Below are 15,535 nucleotides of genomic sequence, written 5' to 3'. Positions count from 1 at the left end.
CGTTATTTAGAATGTGATTACCGAAGATCCATACGCTCTTCCGCTGTTCATGGACTCAATGCTTTGACCTGTACTTTCCTAATGTGGCTGGAGCCCCAGAAAGTAGGATTTCCTGGAGATTAATGTGGTGGACTAGGCTATGCAAAGGCCAGGACACATGTTTAGCAATATTGTACTAGCAATACTTAAGGTCTGCTGTCACCGCACCTCTGAATGCCCTGCACCTATTCCCAAGCAAAGGGAGTAGCTGTGGGGTTCTCGATTCTCTTTCAGATGTAGATCTCTGTATCTTACTATATTCCAACTTGCACTCCCAAAGAACAGTTTCTGCCTGGGGGAGACAGAGCTTCCTTTCCTGTTCTGTGCAGCCTCTGGCCATGGCAGCGTTAAGAATCAAGAACCATAAGGTGCCCTCCCCTGCTACTACAGCAACTTTCTTACCTGGCCTTTGGCTGGGTCTTTTTTGCAGCTGCCTCACTGGCTTTCACTGGTTCAGGGAGCTTTGCAGGAATGGGAGAGTTCTATAGAATTGAAAGAAAATTTTAATAGGACACCAGAGATTTTTTAAATAATTGAGATGCAACTGACATACATTATATTAGTTTCAGGTGTACAATATAATTGATTTGATATTTGTAAATATTGCAAAATGATCACCACAATGAGTCTAGTTAACATCTATCACCATATGCAGTTATAGAATTTTTTCTCTTGTGATGAGAACTTTTAAGGTCTACTCTCTCAGCAACCTTCAAATATGCAATGCAGTATTACTAAGTATAGTCACCATGCTGTATATTACATCCCCATGACTTATTCATTTTATACCTAGAGATCTGTACCTTTTGACTCCCTTCTCCCATTTCACCCAATTCCCAAAACTCACCCCACAGATTTCTTTGAAAAAGAATAACCAGCATGATTGGGCCAATGGAAATACACATTAGGGTCTTCCGGAGTGGCTTTCAGACCCTGATCTCCGGTCTGGGAAGGGAAGAAGTTAACCTAAGTATATCCCACTGGACTCAGCCCCAGTCAGGGAGGCAAAGGATCTGAGAAGGGGACAGAGCAGCCTGAGTACAGCACACTCCACGCCTGTCATTCTCAACCTCTGGGCCAGGCAAGAGTACTGGGGCTTGATCTCAGCTCCCTCCCCCTCCTACAGCATAGCTTAGAAGTGATGTTATGAAAGGAATGAAAAGAGGTCTGTAAGCTATACTTAAGCTCTCAGCTAGATCTTAGAGACGTTGGTGCTGACTAGTGGGCCAAGCCAGGGTGCAGCTAGCCTTCAGTGAGAACGCTGGGGGAAACCCACAGCCGCGGTGTGTGTGGTTGCTGAGCCAGCCCCTCTTCCCAGCATGTGAGGCACTGCTCAACCCACAAGGCAGGCGGAGCTCCTCGGGCTTGGATTCTGCACCATCCGTCTAACAGCGCCTCCTGTGGTTAGGGGGCCACAAGACAACGGCTGACCACCACTGAGCAAGTGCCAAACGGCTTGAGACTGGTGACGCTTACTTTTTAAAAATGAGTTACCAACCTGAATGCTTCCAATCCTATTGCACGTTATTTAACTTCATGAATGGGAAAGTGGGACAGCAAAAGCGATCACGTTGTCTTAGGTTACCGCACAGTATCCTTCGTTTTAATCTGGGAAACCCGAACCATGGAACACTAATAATGAAAGTGGCTTTTAGGAGGCACCTCCATTTCCCTCATGTTTTCAGGTGTGTGGGGGGGGGAGGGGATTTTGGCTAGAAAATTTCTCCTAGCTTCTCTCCCACCCCCCAAGCATTCCTCTCCCAAGGGAAAGGGGGAACTCACTTGACTGATAAGACTGGGAGAGAAAAGTGAGCTGGTCTGGCTTGCCCTCGGCCCCCCTCCTCTATGGACGAGCCTGTCCCTCAGGAACCAGGCGTTCGCTGCTCAGTCATGTGGAGCTAATGTTAGGGAGCCTGACTGGTCAAGCCACATTCCCTGACTCAGTCTTCTTAGTAATAAAGCCAATATGCTGAGCTCCACCTGAACGATTCCCACATCTGATTCCAAATGTGGGAGTGAAAGAGAAGTGTTACTTATCAGCACCCTCAAGCTCCAGTAGTGACATCAGAAGTTCATTACTGGAGAAACTATAAGACAATTCGCAATTAGAAATTTTTTACTCCAGCATCCATTAGTAAAATATTCAAGAAAGTTGCATCATACTATGACATGAGAAATATGCCAAGGCTACAAGAAGGGTGTTTGCAAGCACCGTACTCTGAAAACTGTCTGTAGAGTTTAGGATGACTATGTGTAGAAAACATTCTGATGGCCTGACATATGTGGGGAGGGTAGAAGAAAAGGAGTGTGCGTTCCAGACTGGCCAGCAACGGAAGCAAAATCAAGAAAGGTCTGCTACAGCAAAGGAGGAAAGGGACAAGGGGCTTATGTTCCACTAGGCACAGTGGCAAGTCCAGGGCCTTGCCTTAGGGAAACGGCCTGCCCAACCTCCTCTCGGTAAATACAACAGGCACGTTGGCTCTCAGGGAACTAGGACAGCTGACAAGGTAAAGTTGGTCAATCTTTACCCAAAGCGTTCAACTCAATCCCCAGGGTGTGTGTGTGTGTGTGTGTGTGTGTGTGTGTGTGTGTATGTGTGTAAAATTGCCTCAGTTTTATAATTAAATTCTATGGAAAAATTGGATTCCCTTTATAGCAACTCCTTCATAGTTAGCCTTGTTTGAATGCCCCCTACTAGATAAAGCAAGGGACGCCTTATTCATTTAAACAGCTGATTAATATCCCAGGAATGCTAAATGACAATTCAATCATGTTTACTTCCCCTAAAAAGCACCTTTCACATACCTGTACATTTGGAATTGGGCATTCTTTCTTGAGTAGTTTAAATGAGAAGTAGGAGACCTGGTAAATATCTGGCCTTTTGTCAGGGTCTGGTTCCAACATATACCCTAAGATAAACAAACATATATGAATTATTTAATAATACCCAAAGAGTTATTACATTAGCTAAGAAGCATAATTTCTCTATTACCAAAATTCTGTCTCTTTAAAATTTTTATTTCTCATAAAAGTCAGACAGTACGATTAGCCCTTTTCTTCCCCTCTCAGAAAGGGAAGCTCTAACTTTCCTAAAATTTTAAATATCTGCAAGAAAATAACAAAGTTTTTGAATTGTAACAAAGATACTTTAAGTTCACATTCTGTGACCTGCACAGCAGGGACTCAAGTTCTCAGTGTGGAACTTAACACATTCATTTTCTGGTACCTTCCTTCTTTCATACTATCAGCTAGACAAATGATTATTCTTGATAATTATAACCAAAACTCAAATTTCATGAATTTACTTATTTTATTCTTTTGTTGGAGGTACTAGCTGGTTTCCAATCTAAAAGAAATGACAAGATAACAAATACATCTCTACTTTTACTGTGATCTACAGATCATGTGTCTGTTTCCAGGTCCTTTAGGCTTCTGCTCTTTCTGAAGCTGGAAAAATCCCCAGGGGAAAAAATCCTTGAGAATACACACAAACACATACACATATACATGTAAACAGCAATGTAAGGCAATTTATTGCTTAAGTAATCAAATGAATGGTTCGGACCCTAAGTTGAGAAAAGACTGATGAGGCTGCAGCCTTATGAAGCCCTTTGCAGAAGAGGCAGGAGCGGAGCTGGTCCTTGAAGGCAGGAAAAAACTTAGTCAGTCAGGGCAAAAGCAGAGAAAAAGACATTCCAGGTAAGAAAACAGTCTGAGCAAAGACGGACTTGGAGAAAGGCAACAGAACGCTTTGTTGCAAGGAATAGAGGAACCAAGAGGACAGGGCAGAGGTCTCCTTGTCAGAGAATAAAGGGAAATAAGGTGGGGAGGATGAATCCAGAATATATGGGACCATTGGCAAGCCATGAGGTTTACTGAATAGGGACATGATAGGGTGGTATTTTGTAAGATTAATCTCATAGTGAGGGTGTGTTGGACATTCAGGCCAATCCACCAGTACAGGCATGAGCCGACAGGGTCGGTATATATTATGGTGACAGTGATGAGAACAGAGAGAAATGTCAAGCAAACAGGAGAAACTTCAAAGAAAGCGTTAATGCTGCTTAGGAAATGACTGACTCTATTCTGTCTTGCTAGCCAGATCCAAAGAAAACGTTAAATTTCAGTCATCTGGGCTTGAATGGCGACACCACTGATAGAAACTGAAAAGAGGAGAGGGGAACCTTGTACTGGGAGTGAAAGGGGCGTGTGTGTGTGTGTGTGTGTGCGCGCGCGCGTGGGGGGATAACAAGAAATGCATTTTCAGACCTGTGAGTTAGGGTGACAGTGGACCCTTCCAACAGTTTGTAAAGTGAAACAGATCAGAGTTTAGGAAAGACGCCACGTTACACACATTCATAAAGAGCTGTTTTTCGTAATACGAATTCGCTGCACAAAAGTAAAAACAAAAAATTTTTTTTGCAAAAATTCCTACCATTCTAGCAATAAATTTGGCAATTTCCCCATATTTCCTTGCAATCTCATTTACATAGCTGTAATTTTAGTACAGATATCAATATAATGCTTTACCTCTGAAAACATCCAACAACCATTAAACACGATATTCCATTCCTTTAAATACTGCTCCCGCTTCTGTATTAATAAACGGAAGAGGCAGATTGATAAAACTCGTGTAAACTAGTATAATGGAATGGGTAGTCACTTAAAAGCTACTACTATGTTAACTTGGGTGCATTACCTATACTTTTTGAGGCTCCGTTTCCTCATTTGTATAATAGGGATAATTATATTTACTATATAGCAGTGGTCCCTAACCTTTTTGGCACCAGGGACCGGTTTCATGGAACACAACTTTTCCACGGACGGGGGGCGGGGTGGGGGGGAATGGTTCAGGTGGTAATGTGAGCGACGGGGAGCTGCAGATGAAGCTTGGCTCGCTTTCCCGCCGCTCACCTGCTGTGTGGCCGGGTTCCTAAGAGGCCATGGATGGGTACCGGTCCACGGCCCAGGGGGTTGGGGACCCCTGCTATATAGGGTTTTAAGAATTAAATGAGGTACACGTAGGCCTTCAACAAATGTCAGATGCTCCGCACCACACGTGCTTCTTCTATTTTCTCCAAGTGTATCCCCACCTAGGACCCAAAGTGCGTTACTCAGGATTTGCAATCTGTGATTGTTAAAATGTGGATACTAAACATCTTGACCAAAGTAAAAAGATAATAAAAATCTGTTTCTTTAGCATTCCAATACAGCGGGCTGAGCAAAAATTACTTATTCTGCCATCTGGTTAATAAACATTAGTACATATGCTTACTATGATGATACAAAAGAGTGGGGAATCTTAAAAACATTTTAAAGCATTGAGTTTAAATGCTTTTTATCAAAATCCAGTGATTAACCTAAATGAGAGGAAAAAACCTAGCTCCATAGAGTTATGTAGTCTTAATTATGTATTCACTTCAGCCAACGCACTGCAATTATTTTAATTTGAGTTGCTTCCAGTTTTGCAAAGATGAATTTCTTATCGCTTGATACGAGTCAGCTGGACTCCTTTGGTACCGGAGCTTTCATGCAGACTGCAAGAGAACAGGGCAGTACTGTAATGCTCAAAGCCCAGTTAAGATTGCTGCTTGGGTGGCCAGCCCAGGTGTGAAACCAAGTTTAGATTTCTGGCAAAAAGACTCACCACTCTAACTAGACACCGTTACATGGTCTTTGAGTGACCAACAGTTATCAACTGATTTCTTCATTTTTGCATCCCACTCATCACTCCTGGGATCTAATCCCTTTATCCTCCAATCCATTCCTAGAGATTAGAAATAAAAATGTGAAACTAGAAACTTTAAATACTTACGAATTAGGCAATGCATATCTTGGGAATATCGAGAGTTATCAGGAATTGTGAAGTTTCCATCACAAATTGCCACTTGACTCTCTCCAAATGGCAGAGTGAAGTAGCATAATTTATACAACAAACATCCAAGAGCCTAAAAAAGTAAAAAAAGCAGATTGCTACTAGTGATTTATTTATCATAACTGCAAATGGGTCTGCTGAGAGATACTGGCACCATCCACATTTACAGCAAATCTAAACACTCTGTACTATTAACCCATTAGAAACTTGAATTTAGAACCCAACATCACTATATATCTGCTAAGTTATAATATTTCTATCCTCATTACCAAATTGTGCTCCAATAAAGAACAAGTATTCAGCTGGTTTTGCTCTTAAGAACTAGTAACACATATGTGAGAACCACTTAAATAATGGGCAGGTCACCTGAATAACTTTCACAGAGGTCTAAACTCATTTTCTTTGACATGCTTCGAGAAGCAGTGGCTCATCACCTCGAGTCAAGAATAACCCTGAGGGATAAGTAGACAATGATATGGTACAGTGGCCACTCTTGCTATGGCACTGTCTGCATTAAACTTGGGAGTTTACGGCCAAGACTGCTGACATCTGAGATGTGGATAGGTTAGTTGACACCTACCCAAATGTCTGCCTTCGTAGTGATGATTTTGCCACTGTACAGGTTAACCATTTCTGGTGCTCGATAGGACAGCGTTGTGTATCTACAATCAAGAGATTCATTTTTTGTTAAATATGTCAATGCTATAATTAAAAACCAGGGGTAGCAGAATTACTTTAAAAAATATACGTATATATGTATATATATATATATATATATATATTAGTAGAGTCTAGTTCCCTGGGAGCACCCTGGAGAAGACAGTATGGAATATTAGTGCAGGTGAAATGAAGAGCAGTCCTTGGCACACACCCACGGCCCTCTGGCTGCAGTCCTTCCAATCTAAGAGCAGGTGGGGACGCAGACACTAAGGCATTAAATAAACTCTAAAAGCAACTTTTCTTGCTCCTCAAATAACAAAATCTTCTCCTGTAAATCCCTGTTGTCTGATAGTATATTTGGCTGATTTTTTTTTTTTTAAATAGTAATCCCTTTAGATGTGGCTCGACACAGAGATGTAATACTGGCTGGAACACTCAGGAGGATAAAGTGGGCCCTGGCTAGGCTGGGAGGTGGACGGATCTTTGCTGCCAGCATAAGGCTGAAACAACAGTTTTCCTCTTATCTCTGGCTCAAGAAAAGAGAAGGATAAGCTCATCTTCAAAGTGAGAGTCTTAGTGTTACCAAGCCTGTGATTTGTGCTGCTGGAGTCTCTAGCGCCCAGAGGGCTCTGCGGTTTAGGTGCCCATCAGGGCCTTGGACCGTAAGTGTTCCTGCCCCAGGCTCGGTTGCCAGGCGTGAAGCAGGAACGGAGAGAGAGGATCAGGATATGTGTGCACTCTAGACTGCTGAGTTATGAACAGTGATAGTGAGTGCTGGTGCCTGTGAAAAATCCAACACTCTGGACAACAGGGGAAAATGGGTCAGGTTCTTACTGGAATCACAAATCTAAAGAAGCTTTTTTCTCGTGGAAGTCAGTGATTCACTATCTGTAGAGACTTTAACAGCCCTATGCACCACTAATTCCACTAGATTGCAGGTGAGCTCCTTATGAGCAGGAAGGAATACACAGCCATTTAGGTTTCAGTCAAAAGCACAACCGACTGGTAATGCCACAGCTGTCGTGATCCCACTTAAAAACATCACAGTACTTCTAAGGTGTGTGCGCCTTTTTAAGGGCTATGTGATATAAATCAAAAGATCTATGCATAATGACCATAGGACCATTGATAAAGTGCTGTAAGATTCCTTCACTTTACTCCACTGCTCAATGCTCATGAACCCCTTCCCCATCCTCCACTTAAAATCCAACAGCCCAACTGCCAACGAGGGGCAACTGACAAGCACCACTGTCTTCTCACCCTGACCTTCTCAATCATAAGCTGAAGGTAAAACTGCTGATCCGATAATGGATAAAATTCCAAGAAAGGAGGAAAAGCTTACTTCTTAATCTCATCTTCTACTGCATTGACTCCTTCAGTTTGTGGATTCTGGAATTTGTTGGTAGCACTTCCGAAGTCACACAGGACGTAGTGGCCTCGGTCATGCAAGAGAATATTTTCAACCTGAAAAACATTGTCCAGCCGCCCATTCCAAGATACCGTTTAGTAATGTGTTTGAAAATTTGGTTTGCATACACATCAATAAGATACTTTATTTCTGATAATCTCATTAATGTGCATAGGAAAGTTATTCTCCTCTAAGTATGTCAACAAGGGTCATTCCAAGTGGAACAAAAAAAAAAGATGCACGGCAATAGGGTGAAAAAAGGAAATTCCACAGCGGGGAAGCAAGATTCCCATTTTCCCAGATTTCTCGTCACATTTCTCAGCTCTGCAGAAATGGTCCTCATACTGTCAAAGCTTTCCTCAGGCCCCCACTCAGACAAATATCACTTCTTCCCTACGTTCCTTCAGTACTCTGTTCTTCCTGATGTCAGGGACTTCATTTGGGCCTTATAAACACATATATCAATTTCTTTACTACGATAGGTTAGGATTTTCTGAATTAATAAATATTTGCTATATTTTGCTTACTTCTCAAAGTGATTAAAGGCCTGTGGGCAAATGCACAGTTCTCCTGTTAAAGTATCATCCTTATATACATATATATATGTGTGTGTATATATATATATATATATTTTTTTTTTTTTCCCAGTATGTGGGCCTCTCACTGTTGTGGCCTCTCCCGTTGCGGAGCACAGGCTCCGGACACGCAGGCTCACGGGCCTAGCCACTCCACGGCATGTGGGATCTTCCCAGACTGGGGCACGAACCCGCGTCCCCTGCATTGGCAGGCGGACTCACAACCACTGCGCCACCAGGGAAGCCCATCCTTATATTTTTATAGATGAATTCTTTGGGCAGTGAGTTAGGAGTTCTGGGTTAGAGGGAGCTTCTGAAGACCAGAACCTAGTGAAATCCTTCGTATCAAAGGACACTGCCAAAGAAATAACAACTCCAAACAGTGGGCACTACTGTACTCAAGATGTATTAATTTTTGGTATAGGTGAATTGAGCTGACTGCTTTGCTGGAGGACAGATCTGGCTATGCATGGGCAGTAAAGATCTTGTTAGGTCAGTAAGTCTGTAGTCTCCATTGTCTTTTGTCTTCAGCCTTCCAAAGACTGATCACCTTCGGAAAACAAAGATAAGAGTAGACTATAAACTCCTTAAGGACAAGCACAGGTATTTGTAGTCTTCTCTACCAATGCCTAACATAGTGCTTAGAACAGAAAATGTTGGTTAAATGGAATAAACTAAAAAAGAGAAACGCATACAACACCCTGCGTGTGTGTGTGTGTGTGTGTGTGTGTGTGTGTGTGTGTCAGTCTGTCAGAAATAAGACAGGAGCCACCAAATACCCAGGCCCCTACTATTACTGCTAGTCCTTTAAAAAATATCTTGTCAATTATGATGTCTCTTGTTTCTACACTTTAATTCTTTTAAAATTATAAAAATGTTTATTTTATAGTCTGTATCTGCTAAATCCAATACCTAAAGTCTTTGTTGCAAACTGACTCTGTAGTTTATTGTTTCTTACTCCTACTGAGTGTCACTCATGGTATTGTTGTGAGGGGTTTTGCCATTGTTGTTGTTAACTCGTGTTCCTTGGAATTTATCTGTGGGAAGCCTTGGAGGCCTGAGTTTAAAGTCTATTATTCTTCCAGAGATATCCACTTATGCACCTGGGGCACTAATAACCTATAATCACTTTAATTTACAATTCTGGCCTTCGGAGTTTCAGCCACACAGGCAGTGTGAACTATGACCGTAAACTTGCGTGGATATGCTCTTGTGAATAAGAATTCTTAGGGGAGACTTGTTCCCCAAAGACAAGCCTGAGTCAGGTAAATATTTCCACCATCTACAGCTTTTTACAATGCTTATGAGTTTAATCTTATGTACACCAAGTGAAACAGTCAAGCTATCCTGAACGTATACTCACTTTAGGAATCTAAAATAATTCTAACGAGGCAACACTAATATTTCCAATCGAATTTAGAGGTTATAAAAAGAACTGCTACCATTTACTGAGCTTTTACTAATACAAGTACTACTGTCTCAGCACTTTACATGGATTATCTCACTCAATCCTCATAGTAACAATGTAATAATAATCCCTGTTATACAGACAGAGAGAGTGAGGCTCACAGTGATTAAGGAAGGAAGTGAACCTAGGCAATCCAGCTCTAGAGAAGGACAGGGAATTGTCTTTCTGCCAGGGCAGGAAGCAGGTTAGAAGCAGGACAATTACTCCAAGCCCCCCATCCCCATCCTCCTACCCTGGTAGGGATGACTACACTCACCCAATGTACTGGATACAAGCTTAAGGCCAGGGGTATCTTAGTTCTTTATGTTCAGAAATGTCCCTATAATAGGAACCTAGTCAATGAGGAACCAAGTGTCTAAATACTAGTCAGGCTGACTTGCTCAATGTCTGCTAAGCATTCCCCATATTGACTAGTTTTTTTATTCAATTATTGCTCCCTCCACTAGTCAACTCCTAGCCAGTCTTCAAGGCCTTGCTCAAGCCATAACTCCTCAGTAAAACTTTCCATGGCCACCCTACAAAAATCTACAGAACTTACCACTGCTAGGAAGGGTTGACAAAGACTTTCTGTCCAAACCAAGCCGTGCCCACTGGTTACTTACCCTCTAGTCTATGGCTGCTTTTAAGCTCCAACAGCAGACTCAAGCAGTTGAAACAGAGCCTATATAGCTGACAAGCCTAAAATATTTATTCTTTGGCCCTTGGCAGAGAAGTTTGCCAGCCTCTGGTCTATAATTATATTATGCTCATGTGTCCCCTACAATACCTGGCCAGTATTTCACACACATAAGGGACCCCTAAATCCCTTATTAAGTATCTTTCAGCAACAATCTTCCCTGCTGGCCTCATATATCCTACAGGGCGCCTGTGAAACCATGCTTCTCCTGTTGTATGTGTGCAGTCCCTTCCTGAATCAGATTCTCTCCTTCTAACGTTGGAATGTACAATCTAGAAAACTGAAAAGCGAATTCATATCAAAACACAAACAAGGTAGTTCTAGGGACCAAAATCACTGTTGGGGAAGGGAGGAAAACTAAGTAGACAAAGGACAGAATAAAAGATGATGCACATTGGGGTTTTTGGTTTTGTTCCCCGCCCCCCTTGAAAACTAGATTTGTACTTCTGGTTAGTTCCAGACTGACAGAACTCAGGAATTATACTATATCTAACCTGGTCCCCAGTTGGCCTCCCTCCCTCCCACAAAGATAGCATTGTACAAAACTATATTTACGGGAAAACCAGTTAAAAATTAAGCGTGTGTACAAAAATAGACAAGAGAGCCAGAGATATCAATGTAGGGAAAGCCTGAGCAATATCAAAGAACTATCAATGCAAAGAAGAACCATAATCCCTGCTTTGGTTACCGTGCAAGTCTACTGGGAGGATCAGTTGAGATTACGAAGGTGAGATCCGCTTGGCAGCAGCCACTTTAGCAGTAGCTGCAAGCTCCGCCCTCTCTCCATCCGTCCCTGTGTAACACCAGTGAAGACCTCCGAGCTCCTGCTGGCTGCTGCCTGCATCACCGCCAGCACCATCATCAACAAAACACTTAACACAGAGCATGACATGTGGCAACCACACTGCACCTGGGGTTCAGAAGACCTCAGGGACTATTTTAGATGTCTGGCCTTGGACCAATGTCTTTGGGCTTGTTTCTCATCTGTGAAGTAAAGCTGATAATAATTCTATCACTGTTCTTATGAAGCAAGTAAGAGAATGAACTGTAAATCTCCCTGTACACATGTAAGATAGGTATTGTTATCATTCCTTTATTAAAGAAATACATTTGCACTCCTACTACCTCCTATTACGTGCCAAGTACTCTTCTTGGTGAACAAATCAAAGTTCATCCTCTTGTGGAGCTTAGGGCTTTTTGTTGTTTTTTTTTGGCCACGTTGCATGGCATGCGGGATCAAACCTGTCTGTGGCCCTGCAGTGGAAACATGGATTCTTAACCACTGGACCGCCAGGAGGTCCCTTATTTTATTTTTTAATTTTAATTTAATTTTATTTTTGGCCATGCTACAGGGCTTGGGGGATCTTAGTTTGCTGACCAGGGATCGAACCCCTGTCCCCTGCAGTGGAAGCGCAGTCTTAATCACTGGACCACCAGGGAAGTCCCTCTCATGGAGCTTAGAGTCCAGTTGATGATTTTTTTAAAAAAATAATATTAAGTATAACTGCCCAGTAGTGATAAATGTTGTGGAAAAAACTCCAGCAGATTAAATGTATGTAAAGTAAAGAAGGATGATACTATAAACAGCACAGTCACCCTGATGAGGGGAGCAGCCATGGACCACGTGGGGGACAAGCATTCCCAGTAGAGAGCGGCCAGCATAAAGGCGCAGAGGTGGGAGCACACATGAGGTGTCTGAGGCACAGAGGCAGGCCTTTGTGGCTGGGGCAGCACCATCGTGGGCACCGGAAAACTGAAAACATGGGACCGGACATATTATGGGCTAGCACTCTTATGAATGAGGAGACGAGATAATGCTGGGCCTTGGAGGAAGTGCAGGACTTAGATAAGTGGAACTAGGAACAGGAAGGCACAGGGGCAGGATGATATAAACAACAATGGTATCAGCAACTAACAGAGCTTAATATAGGCTCAACCCTGCCCCATGTACACTTCTACCTACAGTATTGAACGAAATTCTTACACAGCCTCACTGTCCCTCTTAACACACGAGAGAACGGAGTCCAGTTACCTAACATGTCTGAGGTCACAAGGCTGCGAGGGTGGGATTCGGGCTCAGGCTGCCACACCGCTGGGACTTCACCCTCCCCTGTTGCACTAATGTGAGAGAAAGAAAACAATGAGGGCAGGTACCATCGTCCACCTGTGAGATGACCAGGGCCGAGAGGGATTCAAAGAGCTCAGGAAGGTCGAGAACCAACTGGCTCTTCATACACCAGCTTCTGGAAGCTTCAGAGAATCTGCACGGTGACTTCGTTTTTGGCCAAGCCCTTCAGGAAGTCAGCCTGACGCTGGTTACCATCACTTACAACCGCCCACCTTTCAGCTCATTGAGAGTTTAACATTGCTGACTTTATTCCCAACCTGTCAGCCTAAGAGCGTTATTAAAGTCGTCACTCCCAAATTCTGCTCACAGCTTTAGCTAAGAGGTCTGGAAAGCCACGTCCTCCTGACCTCTTCATCTTGACAATATTCCAAGCAGATACGGCATCCAGGCATTTCAGCCACAGAGTTTAATTTTTTACCACTGGAAATTGTGGAGGATTAGATGCATGCAGGTTTTCCAACCTGTGGCTCCAAAAACAGGACAAGAATCTTCATCCTATTCTACTTCATGAGATCTACATCTCCTTTCTGACAACTGAGGAGACATTCAGGACTTTTTCAATCTAGAATGTACTTATTAAGTCTTAACCCTTTCTTCCTCTTTCTTAAATGTTAGGACAAACATCATGGTAAAATACAGCAAAACCAAACAAACAGAAACCAAACTGAGAGTAAACAACCTTGGCCTTTGTTCTGGTTTGATCACTGAAATCACTGTTCAGGCCACGGCCTTTCTGGGCAGAGGCTTCGCCGTTGGTAAAAAGAAAGGGCTGCCTAACGTGACTGTCCCAGGTCTACAACACCCCATGATCTGCAGGAATGACCTCTATCATTCTTCAGAGAGACGGCAATTAAACAATGGGGGAAATAATGAAAATGTTAAAACTATGTACTGGAGGAGAGACTTTCAATAAAGACCAGAACTTCTGTCGTGGTTATTTTTAGAACATAAGCTGCTTAAGGACAGGGACCGCTTTCAGCTTATTTCCCCTCTGGAACTTGTAAGAAAGACCACACACGTGGTAGGCAGGGCAAGAGGGTCCTTTCTCAGGTCTGCGTGTGACCAAGCTGGCCGCTGCAGAGGGTGACACTGGCTCAACACGGGGCCCTACAGCTGGCCTGGCCTGTGCTCCCTCCTGTGCCCCACAGACGACTCCCGAGGCGCCTGGTCGCCAAGGGAGACCTCGCTCACAGGGGAGCAACCGGGAGACCAGCCACCAGCACGTTCTCTGGCCAAGAGGACAACAAAGGACTTCTTGGCTGTGGCTACTGCTAGGACTGTGCTGGCTGGTTCCAGCCATGACAGGGAGCGCAGAGCGGCCAAGGCCCTGTGACGCAATGACAGAGCCAGGGCAAACAGGAAGCACAGGGGGACTTTTCACGCCTGCCTAGGAAGTTGGCAGTGCAGCAGGCGATGTGACTGCCCACCACGCACACAGCAGTAGAAGTCAACAGGATCTAACATGCTAACAAAAGCCTCCAGATGGCAATGAGTGTAAGACTTGGGGAATTTGGGAAAGCTTCAGCAAAACAACCGGGAGTCAATGACGAAAATCAACAGCAACAGGACTCCTCTAGAACAATCACAATCAAGGCCTCCTCCCAGGGGCCCCTATTTACACTCCTTATTTCCAAGGTCAAGGAGAAAGGGAAGCAAAGTCTCCTGAACCACTACTGGCGAACCAGCAGCACACCCGATGGTCTTCAATACTGACTGAACACAACTACTGTGCGCCCAGCCCTGGGTGATGGAGGGGCAAAGGGCAGGGGCTGAGGAAGAGCGTGGCAGCCACTCGCTTGTGCCCCAGCCTTACCCTGAGATTCCAGTTTGCTCCGAGTTCCTCTGCTGAGACATCTCACAGGCTGTTCAGAGCAGTGAAAGAAGAGTCTAGGCTCTGGCTGCTTGAGACCAACCCCCGACCGTGTCCCCAGGCAAGACACTGAGCTCTGTGCCTCAGGTTCCCATCATGGGTGACGCTTCTCCACCACCTCACAGCAGCACTAATAAGCTGGGAATGGGTAAACTGGGCAGGTGCTATTTACAGGTATGAAATGATTATCATTTAGGCCTCGTTTAATCCAACAAATGTTGACAAAAGTTACAATAAAGGAAGATTTTGTTTACCATGGGAGTAGCACTCTCTAAAAGGATGCTCAACGGCCCTCTTGGTCTCTTCCCTTGCTCTCACCTCCCTGGGTGCCCGCTCAGGACTTTCTACGCCAAGGATGCGCCTGCACGCTGACATGCACGCTCTCCTTTAGCCTCACCCTGACACTAACAAGGCTGGCGTTGTTGTCTCCACCTTACAGACGAGGAAGCTGAGGCTCTGAGGCTAAGTGATAAGAGGAGCAACCAAGGAGCCTGAGGGGCCCGGAGAACACGCTGCACAGGGGTCATGGGAAGAGACAGTCACAGAGGAGGCAAATGCCATAGGCAGGAGAACGAGACAGGGAGAGCAATGTGCCCTGCGCGTCTGGCAACGTGAAGGGCGCTCCTCACTCACAGAGCTTACGATTCAGTCGGTACAAGTTACTGTGCTATACAATCTGAGTTCCAATATGAAATCGAACCCCATCTGACCCGGGGGGAGGATGGGGTTCTGGAGAAACCTGAGCTCATACGGGTCACAGAAGCAGTGCTGGTGCAGCTGGGCCACACTTCTCCCCTTTTTCTTTGCCCCTCATGAACTCTTCTCCAAGGCAGGTG

At 44.1% G+C, this 15,535-nt stretch overlaps 1 protein-coding gene across 4 annotated transcripts in view; it reads right to left on the bottom strand.

Moving 5' to 3' along the window:
- Positions 1-15,535, bottom strand: part of AAK1 (AP2 associated kinase 1) — a 165,618-nt gene that overhangs the window by 59,529 nt on the left and 90,554 nt on the right. For all 4 annotated transcript variants that reach the window (XM_065890911.1, XM_065890912.1, XM_065890913.1 and 1 more), the window contains exons 5-9: positions 7,917-8,038; positions 6,495-6,576; positions 5,855-5,987; positions 2,845-2,948; positions 442-521 (exon numbers count right to left, since the gene is read on the bottom strand). In XM_065890911.1, coding sequence (XP_065746983.1) covers positions 442-521; positions 2,845-2,948; positions 5,855-5,987; positions 6,495-6,576; positions 7,917-8,038 — 521 coding nt within the window. The remainder of the gene's footprint in view (positions 1-441; positions 522-2,844; positions 2,949-5,854; positions 5,988-6,494; positions 6,577-7,916; positions 8,039-15,535) is intronic.

This window comes from Phocoena phocoena, chromosome 14 (genome assembly GCF_963924675.1).
Source record: "Phocoena phocoena chromosome 14, mPhoPho1.1, whole genome shotgun sequence".
Lineage (NCBI taxonomy): Eukaryota > Metazoa > Chordata > Mammalia > Artiodactyla > Phocoenidae > Phocoena > Phocoena phocoena.
The sequence above is the reverse complement of the archived record's forward strand: the minus strand, read 5'-3'. Positions and strand labels throughout refer to the sequence as shown.